Here is a 12,058-nt window from a genome sequence, read left to right as displayed (position 1 = left end):
AGTGAAAATTTAAAAGATATATCATTAATTTTGTTGGAACATATTGTTACCGAAGTTGCAACATAAATTTACTAAATTTGAAATACAGAATGAAATTTTATTGGGATAACTTGAGTTAATAATCGCAAACTGTCATCCTGATTAGGTCGAACTCTAAAGTTATTTGAGCTCAAATGGGATTTTGTTGGGTGATTGTCGAATGCTTCCCGAGCTCAATTGGGATACTGAGCGACGAGTACCAAGTCGGAAAGTCAAGTGTCGTCCGAGCACTGAGTAAGTCTGAGTGGCCCGAGCGTCTGAGCACTTCCGAGTGGATGTCGAGTCCAAGTCGGGATATCACCCCGACAACTGAGTCCGAGTGAGACGAGCACCAAGTTAGGACGTCAAGTGCCTAAGCTGCCTAGCTAGTTGACAAGTAGGTTGACTATCAAGTATCATCTAAAACCGAGTGAGTGTTGTACCAGGTTGGGAAAGGAACGCTAAGGTATGTATTTGATGCAGTTTCCTTAAAACCGATTTGTTTTCTCCGCTTGTGCTTTGAAGTCACGTTGGTTGTTCATGGGGAACAGAGTGTGTACTCGAATACTCAAGATTACAACCTTCTTATATAGGGGTTGCGACTTTAGGCAATGTTAAATGGTCGGTTAATGGTCATTTATGTTGAATTGGAAGGAATTTAGACATCTCCATAATGATATGATATCGTCCACTTTGAACCTAAACTCTTTAGGATTACCCAAAAGATTTCATACCAATAGAGATATTTTTCCCTTATAAGTCCATAATCATTTCTACGCATTTTCAATATGAGACTTTGTTTGAAATCTTGCCCCTCATTTTACCAAACCTACTAAGACTTTCTTACCTCTCAGTCCACCCGACCTATTAGGTTTTCCTTACCTAGCCGAAACTAAGACTTCTCTGCCTAACTGTCCATCAAGACTTACTACCTAGTGTTTGAGTCTTTTGATCTGGACATAGGAGCTCGACTTCCTTTGTTCGAGATTAATATTCTATTCAAATGGTTCAATTATACCATAGTTTTTTGTGCACAGTTAGTAGATCAAAAAAAAATTAGATATAATATTATTCACTTTGAGTTTAAGCTCTTATGATTTTATTTTTAGGCTTATTCAAAATACATGTTACCAATGAATATATTTTTCCCTTATAAGCTCATAATATTTTCTATGTATTTTTAATATGGGACTTTTGTTTGTAACCTTATAACCCAACAATTTATTGCCATTACTCATCTAGATCAAAATGTTAACCGTGGTCGTTCATTTCACTCAGGAGGTTAAGGATATGTCATTAAGATCCATTAATACATCCGTTACCCACTTGATTAGATAGCAAAAATAGATTCGGATTGTAAAACACAGTTAAATTGCTTAGGCAGATTTTACTAAAACTGATCCTACATTTGATCCGTATAACATAAGTCATGTTTATTTACGAGTCACCTTTACTTCACCATAATCCGAATCCTAAATTTGCATGTGAGAGAAAACCTCTTCTCAATGCCTATGTTCGCAATTTTAATAGTTATGTTCCAATATAAATTAACCATCAACTCACTCACTTCTCAACGTGTGACTAAGGGCATCTCTAATGTAAAATTTATGAGAGGTTTGTAAAATTAAAAAAGTTGAATAAAAAATCTTCAACTATTATAAAGGTGAGGTTTGAAGTTTGAGGTTTGTAATTTAAGAGTAATAGTGAAAACATAAATCTGTTTTTTGTGTTAAATTTGATGTAATAGGTATGAAGTCATGTAAAATCATAGCGTGCATGTTGAATTTAGAAAAAGCTCAAATGCCCATGGGCTCCAAAATTTGTCATGTTGATTAGAAAATAACAAAAAAAATCGGAGAATTCAAACCATGTGATTGCGAACAATCAGACTGAACCGAAATGAACAGGAAAAACAGCAGAAATCATCGTTGACTGAACCAAGTCAAGAAGCGAAATACATTAAATTTTACTATCATGCATTTCATATCGTTGACTGAACCAAGTCAAGAAGCGAAATACATTGAATTTTACTATCATGCATTTCATTACCCTGTTACAGTTGATATTTCAATCGGTCTTATAAATTATATTTATTACAAATATATATAGAGCCAAGAAAAATTCGCTTTCTAAGAAGGTGTATACTTTACAGTTGACCCGTAATTTGATTGACTAATCAAGTCTAAAATGTTTTCATATATTCATCCATACTCTATATATATAGTTCTTTTTACCAAATTAAATTAATTTATTTTTACATGCAAAGTATCTTCGGTACCTCTTTTGACTTTTTCTTTTGAAAAATTTTGTTTTTAAAGCTATGATAATTAGAAGCATTTTTTTTAACCCTATAATTTTATTCTTAATTTTAAAATTGGAGAATTGACTAAACTCAAGTCATGCGAAGTAAATACCTTGTTGTTGCCTTTGTCAATATCAACGTTGAATTGTCTGAAATGCTTTCATTGTCACTCACGTGGTACAATATATTGATGAAGTTTCGAAAATTATAATTTTGTTCAAAATTCTGTAACCTTAATTTAGTTACAATTTGTTTTTTTAAATGAGTAATTAACAAATATTTTTATTAAATTAAATGGTGCACACATATTATATGTGTAATATAATATATACATATATATAAATTAGCACCCACATCCATAAATTAAGCTTGGTAATACTAAGTGTGCGGCTGTGCAGTAGTACAATGCAAGGGAGCGGTCATGTAGTAGTACAATACAAGGACGATGCTCGAGAACCTAGCAACAAGTTATTGGAACAGACTCTCGTTTATAAAAAAAATAATTTAATTTTTTATATCAGATATTAAACTGATAAGAATAAATACTACATTTGATATTAGCCAAAAGATCCATAAATTAGACTTTGTAAGGGTGTGTTCATGCAGCTACTGTAACGGAATCTCCTTCATGTAAAATTAATTTAATATCGCACTTGATCTTAGCCAAAAAGTTGAGAAAACTATTTTTTTTTAACATTGTTAGGCCAAGGTATTTATAAAAGCTTCTCCATTCGCGGTGTTGCTAATCATAAAATGTATGACTAAAGACATGTAAAGAAAATTACTAATAAGTGTTAAAATTATTTTAATTGTGAAAATAAAATGAACATTAATGTAATATCATTTTAGACTTTATCAAAATTAATTAATAAAGGATCTAAATTCTTAATAAGATAGTAAAATTTCATAATAGCAAGATTTCCATTAGATTACAATATAAAATTAAGTTTGCTTTATAACACCCACACATTAACTATGTTCAATTATTTGAATGTTGTTAATGAGCAGATTTTATTAAAATATATATATATATATATATATATATATATATATATATATATATATATATATATATATATATTGGATATAAAGAATAAAAATGAATGAGTGGATAGTAAGATCTATTAGTAATGAATGTTAATGTTAAAATGAATATGATTATGTGTTAATAATAGATAAATGTTAATATAATGAGTATGTGACATGTTTTTTAAAGAGATGATATACATTAATGTTCAAACTAATGAGAATACCCTTAAACCACATTAAATTTATATGGATGTTAAATAAAATTTTGACTTACAATTTAGGTGGTGTTTGGTTGGTGAGTTTAGAAATGAGTGAATGGAATAATGGTAATGACATCTCCAAGCTAAGATTTTTAAAGAGGCTTGTAAAATAAAAAGTTGAACAAAAAAGTTCTAACCATTGTGGGTGCAATGGTTAGAACCTTATATTTCAAGAGCAGTAATGAAATTTTAGAAATTATTTTTTTATTTTGAAATTGATATAATATGTATATGGTCATGTAATTACATGTTATGAATTGGATCTTACAAAAATCATTTAGAGCTCTAACTATTGGAGATGTTTCAATAGGTTTTTAGAATATTGATGTAACATATTGGGATCATAAAAAAGCTTTTGTAGAACTCTAACCATTGGAAATACCGTAAAAGATAGTATTTAGATTGTGGATTTGAGAATAATAATTTGATAATGATTTCCATATATTTATGGAAATCAGTCAAACTCATATAATTAGGTGGATTTCATTTCTATTTTTATTTCTATTTTATTTTATTATCAAACTTATATCCATAGTTATTTCAGTCATTCAATCCTTCTCCAATCTATATTTAATTTATTATTTTTATTGACTAAGTGCATATAGACTTGTTTCGTGCATTATTTAATATAATCCCTTATATCTATTTTGTAAATATAAACCAATAAATTTTAACGTTGAAAATATAGATATGAAAAAAAAGTAAAATGCATTAGCTAGAAAAACATTTAAAGAGTGGAGTAAAGGTCAGCAAAATATCAGAAAATTAAGCAAGAGAATTGCAAAGAAGCAAAGCACAAACTCAACGAGCTGTGATCGAAGGATAATAGATGATGAAGAATAGAAAAAGGATGAGAGCTAAAGAGTTCCAATGCGCACGTAGAGATGTACTTGAGTTTCTTTAACCATAAAGATGAATGATCTTGAATCTTTGTAGGTTAGCTTGGCCTTGGAAATTTTTCTACTGATTTAGCGACTGGATTAACACGACTATCTAGTCCATCGATACAAAAGCCGAACCGAAGAGTAAAATCTAAAGCATAATATACAGGTTTAGAGAAACTCCAATTATCTCCATGGGCTCCTTGGAAATTTGTCATGTTGAGATTAAAGTTGAGGTCGATGGTAACAAAGAAAACAACAAGAATGGCAGAGGTTGATTCCCCTCAGCTAATGGACAAAATATATCATTCTCGAAAATAATAAATGATTAGAAATAACAAAAGAAAAAGTGGAGAATTCAAACCATTTGGATAGCGAACCATCAGACTGTGAACAGGAAAAATACCACAAACCATCAACCAAGTCGATTGAAAATAGTTGAATTATATTATCATGCATTTCATTACCCCTGTTACAGTTGATATTCGAATCGGTCGTATAAATATAAATCATATTTATATTAAATAAATAGAGAAAAGGAAAATTCGCCATCGAAGCAAGTATATAAAATTACAGTTTGACGCGCAATTTGATTGACTAGATAGACTCTGAATGTACTAATTCATCCATATATTTAACAGCTAAACCAATTTGTTGCCGTCATCCAGCACTGCGGAGGTCGAAGAGCTGCTAATCCGGTTAGTTAATCGACAAAGGAAGATGGCATCCTGGCCGCCGGAGCAATTGTTTCTGCTGCTCCTCTGCCTTGTACTGCTAGCAGGAGCGGCAACCCCCCAAACAGCACCGCCGCTGTCGGTCGACTCCGCCGACAGGTGGGTGCGACCAGGGTGCCAGTCCAAGTGCGGCAACGTGAGCATCCCCTACCCCTTCGGCATCGACTCCGGCTGCTCCCGTCCTGGCTTCGAGATCAACTGCACCGACGACGGCACTCCCTACCTCGGCCTCGGCCGCAACATCGAGCTGGTGGACATCCTGCTCTCCCAGGGCCTCCTTGTCGTCGACCATTCTATCGCCAAAAACTGCGACTACCAGAACGGAAGCAAGTCAGATATCGAGTCCCGGATAAATATTACCGGTCTCCCAAACTACAAGTTCTCCCACGAGCGAAACAGATTAGTGGCCATCGGCTGTGACGCCCTCGGCTTCATTTCGAGTGACAGTGAGAACACTTTCGCGACTGGATGCTGGTCCTATTGCACCGATGTCAGCTCCGTGCCCAATGGCACATGCTCGGGCATCGGCTGCTGCACCGCGCCGATTCCCATGGATCTCAGCGACATCTCGCTTCTCGCCACTAGCATTTACAATCATACCCATACCAACTTCTCCCCCTGTAGCTACGCCTTCCTGGCCGACGAGCGCAAACTCAACTTTAACTTGTCTAGCTTCACCGAATACACAACCATGGAGACGGCGCCAGCGACGTTGGATTGGGCTATCATGAACCAGACCTGTGAGGAAGCAAAGGGCACTGACGACTTCGCGTGTGTCTCCCCCAACAGCGTCTGCTGGAACTCTAATAATGGTCCAGGCTACCTATGTAATTGTTCGCAAGGTTTCCACGGCAACCCGTACCTCAATGATTCAAATGGATGCTCAGGTAAGTTAACTTAAGCCTATAAAATCCCCACTGTCTAACTTTTGTTTTGTGAATCAGCTTGATTGCATGCTTTAGTATTTTCTCAATATCTGATCTCTTTGCAAAATCTGATCAGACATCAACGAGTGCTCACCTGATACTTCGCCATGTGTCAAACGGTGCCATAATAGAGAAGGGAGCTATTCTTGCTCATGCCCATGGTACATGTATGGAGATGGCCAAAGAGACGGAAGCGGATGCAGGTCCATTCTGAGAATACTGTATCTCAGTTTAGGTAATCACTTAATGCAATAAAATCATTTTTTTTTGTTTATCGTTTATATGAGAAAACGTCATTCTTATTGGTTTTTGGGCATCGATGCAGGTGTTGGATTGAGTCTCTTTTTCCTTATTGCGATTGTGTCATGGCTGTACTGGATTTACAAGAAGAGGAAGCTCGGAGAGCTGAAGCAGCATTTCTTTGAGAAGAACGGCGGCTCGTTGCGACAGGACATCAGACTCTTCTCCTCAGAGGAGCTTGAAGCCGCATCTGACAACTACAACCCGAGCCGAATCATCGGCGAGGGCGGCGCCGGAACAGTCTATCGCGGCGTTCTTCCTAATCAAAACGCGATCGCAATCAAAAAGGCCAAGATAAGCAACGACGAAGCCGAAGTCCAACAGTTCATAAACGAAGTCGAGGTTCTCTCCCGTATCAATCACCGGAATGTGGTGAAGCTCTTGGGGTGTTGCCTCGAGTCTCAAGTCCCCATGCTCGTTTACGAGTTCGTGCCCAATGGCACGCTCGCCCACCACGTCCGCGGTGAAGGCAAGAGAGGCTCTCTGCCCTTGGAAGCTCGTCTAAGGATCTCTTCGGAAGTAGCTGGAGCCTTGTCCTACCTCCACTCTGCGGCTTCTACTCCCGTCATCCACAGAGATGTCAAGACCACCAACATACTTCTCGACCACAACTTAACTGCAAAAGTATCCGATTTCGGAGCTTCCAGAATGGTTCCTCTGGATCAGAACGGATTGGTGTCGTTGGTTCGTGGCACCTTTGGCTACCTGGACCCGGAATATTTCCAAACAGGGGAGTTCACTGATAAAAGCGACGTCTATAGTTTCGGCGTTGTTTTGGTTGAGCTATTGACAGGGAAGAAGCCTGTGGCTAAGATGCGAGCTGTCAAGAATTTAGCCACACTTTTCATTGACTGCGTGAATTCTGGTCGACTTGTTGAAATATTGGAAGAACGCGTCGTCGATGAAGGAACTCCGGAGTTGCTTGAAGCAGTTGCGGAGCTCGCAATGAGGTGCTTGAGCTTGAACAGCAATGACCGACCATTGATGAGAGAAGTGGCTATGGAGCTGGAGGCATTGACAAGGTGGAGGATACATCCTTGGGGCAATGTTAATGTGGAAGAGGGAGACAGCTTGCTGGCTATGGTTGGAAGCTCTTCCCCGTCGGTTCTCCGTGATTATGTCAATTGACTCAATTCTTCCATGGAACCCATGGTGCCCTTCGAGATTGTCAGATGACGGAGAGAAAGTTGCCGGCTTGTCTATCGCGTCCACACTCGATGTGAGTAGTAGCAGTAGGTTATTATAATTTGAATTTTTATTGTTCTTGACACTTGAGTGCCAGTGACATGCAGGTGGTGTTAGGAATTTTTAATAATGTAATAGTACATTTATTAATTTAATTATACATTATATTAATTTATTTAATACTAATCAAATAAATCTGATTAAATCATTAAACTTCTTAAATTTATTTTTTAATAATTCTGTGCAAGTACGCAGTTTGAAAATCAAGTAGGATCTCAAACACAAAATTGAAAACAAAAACTCTCTCTCTCTCATTGATCGTAAATGTATGAAACTAGGAGGTGGTGACTTCACTAATTGGACATGGATTATTCCGTTCTGTGAAATAAATGGTGTCAGTATAGGACCAGGAAAGGGGTCTCAGTGTTGGCACTCTGACGCTCAAGTCAGTCATTAGAATCACTACTAGAAATATAGCCTATTACGACATTTTCTTCATGACATTTAAATTTAAATATCACTATAAATATTTTTTAATGACATTTATCAAAAAAGATTATTTTAAATATAAAAATATCATATTAGATAATATATAGTGACATATTTCACCAAATGTCACCAAATTAGTAACCTAATAATCACTTAATAATTAAGTTTTTTTGTTTTTTTCCCTGCCCTAACGCTAACCCGGCCCTTTCCCTCATCACACGCCGAATTTCTTTCTCCTCTGTACTCGCTCGCCGCTCCCCCACCCTAAGCGCCGCTCCGATCCTCTCCCTTTCTCTTCCGTTAACTGCTCTCGTCATCGCTGCTTTTCTCCTTGCTCCTCCCTAATCTGCTCTCAGCGGCGCTCCTCTCCCTTTATCCTCCCTCTGCTCTCGTTCGTTGCCGCTCCTCTCCTTAATCTGCTCTCACTGTCGCTAGGATCTTCACCCACGCTCACGCATACCTGTGCCGCCGCCGGCCTCCACCACGATTCCTCCACAGCACTGCCTACACGCTGTGATTCTGCCTTTCTCCTCCCAAACTCATTCTTGTCGTCGCTGCTCCTAATCTGCGGATCTCACCGTGATTTGTAATTTTTTTTTTTAATGTTGTGGATTGGAAGTTTTGCATTGTATATGCTCCTAACTAATTTCTTGCTAATTTCTTGTTTTTTTAGGTTGTGGATTGGAAGAATTTAATAGTCACCTTGCTCCTTTCTACCTAATCGAATCAAACAGGTATATATAATAATAGTTTTAAGTTTCAGTCCTTATCTAACAAGCTTCACTTGTATATGTGTTTGGTCTTTTTTCTTTGAATTTTGATGGATATGTTTCTTTCTTATGTAACGTTTTAATCTTAGTGAGTGTTATGAGATCTAGGGATTCTTTAGTTTGCTCCACTTGGCTAATGATGTCAGCTATGACCTTGCTCATCACCTAAAGGTACTTCATTAGCAATAACAATTGATATACTTAATTTATCTATAAGTATGACCTTCCTTTATCACATAGATCCTCTATTTCACACAGCTATATTGTTAGTACCGATTAGTGCCCTTTTAAAATTGCTCATCACCTAAAGGTACTTCATTAGCAAAATCTCCTATGTCTTATATCTTGTGCTTTGCACAAAACATAACTAGCTTAAAGGCATCCTTTGAAAGGTTCGACAATAGAGCCATGGACTGGTTGTATCCCTTGTAGTTGTAATCATAATTTAGTTGCTTTGCACAAGAAGCGTACAAATGTTTGATCTTGTGAGACTTTTAGAGATTCTTAATTTCTTGAACTTGGTCACCTCTACATCTCATGTTTATTCTCAATATAATATAGAGGTGTTTGTTCTATGAAATTACCTTATTATTATGGCTGAGTTGGAGATTTTTACTAAGTAAGTTTTCTACTCATCCTAATCGTCAAAACTTACAAAATCATGGGAGTTGATTCCTCAACAGTTGAGGTAAAACTCCACACTCACTTGCATGCAACATGAGAGCATGCAAGATACCAACCATCATCACAGTAAAATAACCAAGGTGCAAACACAATTCCAACATGCGGATTTGTCTTCACACTTACACCTCACCAACATCACGGCTAGCTCCATCTTGCCTTCATCAAACCGATAGCAGCTTCAAGCAAATCCAGCACGGTGACAATTCCAGCATATCAAGAACACATCAAAACCGGACAGCAATTCCAAACTCAGCTTCACACGGACAGCAGCTTTACTCAGCACGGTGACAATTCCAGCACATCAGAATTCCAGCACACACAGTAATGGATTGGAGCAAAATACCTAAAATAGAATGAAAAGAATTAAGAGAAGCATAAATGAGATTGATCGATCCACCTTGTAGAGCAGGAGATTTGAAACCATAGTATAGATTGTTGATTGCTATGTTTGCACTTATATTTGACTTAACAACTCGAGAGTTGTAGAAATGAGATCCTCTCATGCAATACCTTATCCTTTTGTCCTAAAAACTTTGATTATGTATTTCACAAACTATGTACAGCCAAGCATGGTTGCATGTGTTTAAGAGCCAAGAAAAATGAATAATTTTATTCCACATCAGATATCTAGCAATTTGCACCTAGGACATGATAAAAAAAAGATACCATATTGAGTTATTTTTTTGTACTGTTGATTTTTATTAGGTGAGATAAATTATGCAGATGCTATAGATTGTTATGTTGTAGCCTCTTGAGTCCTTATGTTATAAAGATTTATCTATATCTTGAGTTCTCTAACTTGTGAATTTTATTTGTGATACAGTTCTTTATTTATAAGTGTTAAATTTAGACCTTATGATCTTTTACAAAGGTTTGAGGATGCACTTGGAGGACTGATAGCTTGGCCTTGTCATTTGGTATGATTTAAACATTTTAGTGAAATATTATTAATTTTTTATATTTATCATGTTATTAAAATTTTAAATAAATATGAAATGTATTTGCAGTTGACAATGTGCGAAGATTTTTATTAGTGCATATAGAATAATACTTTATATATTTCTCATTCTGTATGATTTTCAATCTTTTAAATTATGTTTATTAGGTTTATATTTTCATTGTTTAATTTACTTATACAAATTTATTGATTGTATTTGTAGGTGACAGGTACTTGGATTTTGCATATGATGGTTGAAGATGGTTGATAGTAAATTAGTTGGTTTTTTATTTTATAAGACTTTGTTAGTTTTAAAACTCAATGATTTGTTAGTATTTAGTTAACATTGGATTCAATGCTTTTACATTAGTAATGCATTTGTATTTTTGTGATGATGGGATGAATTATATATGATGATATGACGAATGGATTGGATATTTTGGATATAAAACATTTTTATTCTTATTGTGATGATGGTTAAATTGTGATGATGTGTAACTTTTTCTATTATGTGATGAATGTTGTGTTCTGAATAAATATTATTAATTTATTGTGGTGTATTCTAAATGTTTTTATTTAATGTTTTTATAAAATATTATAATTAACATTTCATAATGACAATTATATAAGATCACACTTTAAAATATCCTTATAAATTATCATTACTAACATAATTTATTGTCCTTATATAAAAATTTAAAATATTTATAATTGTCAATATAAATTAGGTTAGGTGACAATTATATTTGTCCTTATTTACATAATAAAAAGGCATGCATAAATGTTCATGAAATATGTTTTCGTGACATTTTCGATTGTCATTATATTCCTATATTTAAGACACTTTTGAAGTTAGCATAAATATTATATAATGACATTATACAAATGTCAGGAATGCTAGAGGGTCTATGCTAACACCGCATATCAATACATTTTTTAGTGGTGTCACCATAGCTTTAGTGTCACTAAAAGTATACTATAAGGGCATTTATGTGTGTTCTTAAAGACCTTAATTCTAGTAGTGAATATAGAAAAAAATGGAGTAACAGTAGAACTCAAGAATCACGCGTACCTCCGCCGGTGATGGACCCCCTTTATATAGAGCCCTGGTGGACGACGTGCATGTTTCCCGAGACATGGGCACACTCTCTAATACGTCCCATGAAATGACTTGTCAGGAAAGTACCTCTGATATTATACCTTAATAGGACATGCATATCCCTGACGAGACAGTAGAAACTTTTGTCGTACGATCTGCTTGTCGACCATGCCTCGTGTCAATGACACTACCTCCCAAAAAGATATCGGAGATACTACAATGGTCCCGTTGCCGAGCCAAGTTGAGTAGCCGCTCGGCTAGGAATCCGCTTCGTCCATGGCCAGGTCCTGCTGCTTGGCCGAGCGGAGTAGCCGCTCGATCGGGACTCCTCTGTTCTGTTAACCTTAGTGACTCTTCTATGCGGTGGTCATGTAGTAACATGTCTTTCCCTGTTCGGATAAGCTATCCGGTGTCCCTCAGCGTCCTGCTATCCCATATTAAGCG

General features: G+C 36.1%; 1 protein-coding gene, 1 long non-coding RNA gene and 1 pseudogene across 3 annotated transcripts; 2 read left to right on the top strand and 1 right to left on the bottom strand.

Moving 5' to 3' along the window:
• Window positions 1-2,725: 2,725 nt before the first annotated feature.
• LOC122030673 lies at window positions 2,726-2,901 on the bottom strand (annotated as a pseudogene).
• Window positions 2,902-5,182: 2,281 nt separating this feature from the next.
• LOC122029893 (putative wall-associated receptor kinase-like 16) lies at window positions 5,183-7,763 on the top strand. The gene is made up of 3 exons (XM_042589031.1): window positions 5,183-6,111; window positions 6,227-6,385; window positions 6,476-7,763. Exons 1-3 carry the CDS (start codon window positions 5,211-5,213, stop codon window positions 7,576-7,578), a joined length of 2,163 nt encoding a protein of 720 aa, XP_042444965.1. The 5' UTR covers window positions 5,183-5,210; the 3' UTR covers window positions 7,579-7,763.
• Window positions 7,764-8,297: 534 nt separating this feature from the next.
• On the top strand, window positions 8,298-10,997 carry LOC122030030. 2 transcript variants are annotated; one of them, XR_006125287.1, is made up of 4 exons: window positions 8,298-8,710; window positions 8,798-8,858; window positions 10,450-10,495; window positions 10,739-10,997. It is a non-coding gene; the product is annotated as an uncharacterized LOC122030030 (long non-coding RNA). The 2 variants fall into 2 exon arrangements; XR_006125286.1 differs by having other exon boundaries at window positions 10,402-10,495.
• The last annotated feature ends 1,061 nt before the right edge of the window (window positions 10,998-12,058 follow it).

The sequence above is a fragment of the Zingiber officinale genome, chromosome 10B (genome assembly GCF_018446385.1).
Source record: "Zingiber officinale cultivar Zhangliang chromosome 10B, Zo_v1.1, whole genome shotgun sequence".
Taxonomy (NCBI): Eukaryota; Viridiplantae; Streptophyta; class Magnoliopsida; order Zingiberales; family Zingiberaceae; genus Zingiber; species Zingiber officinale.
Note: the sequence above shows the minus strand (reverse complement) of the source record. Positions and strands in the feature narration are given on the sequence as shown.

What these genes read in the sequence shown, in the direction of transcription:
- LOC122029893 (XM_042589031.1), top strand. Translation starts at nt 5,211, where the DNA reads ATGGCATCCTGGCCGCCGGAGCAATTGTTTCTGCTGCTCCTCTGCCTT. An exon ending in TGATTCAAATGGATGCTCAG is followed by an intron (nt 6,112 to 6,226) that starts GTAAGTTAACTT and finishes AAATCTGATCAG; the next exon opens with ACATCAACGAGTGCTCACCT. An exon ending in AATACTGTATCTCAGTTTAG is followed by an intron (nt 6,386 to 6,475) that starts GTAATCACTTAA and finishes GCATCGATGCAG; the next exon opens with GTGTTGGATTGAGTCTCTTT.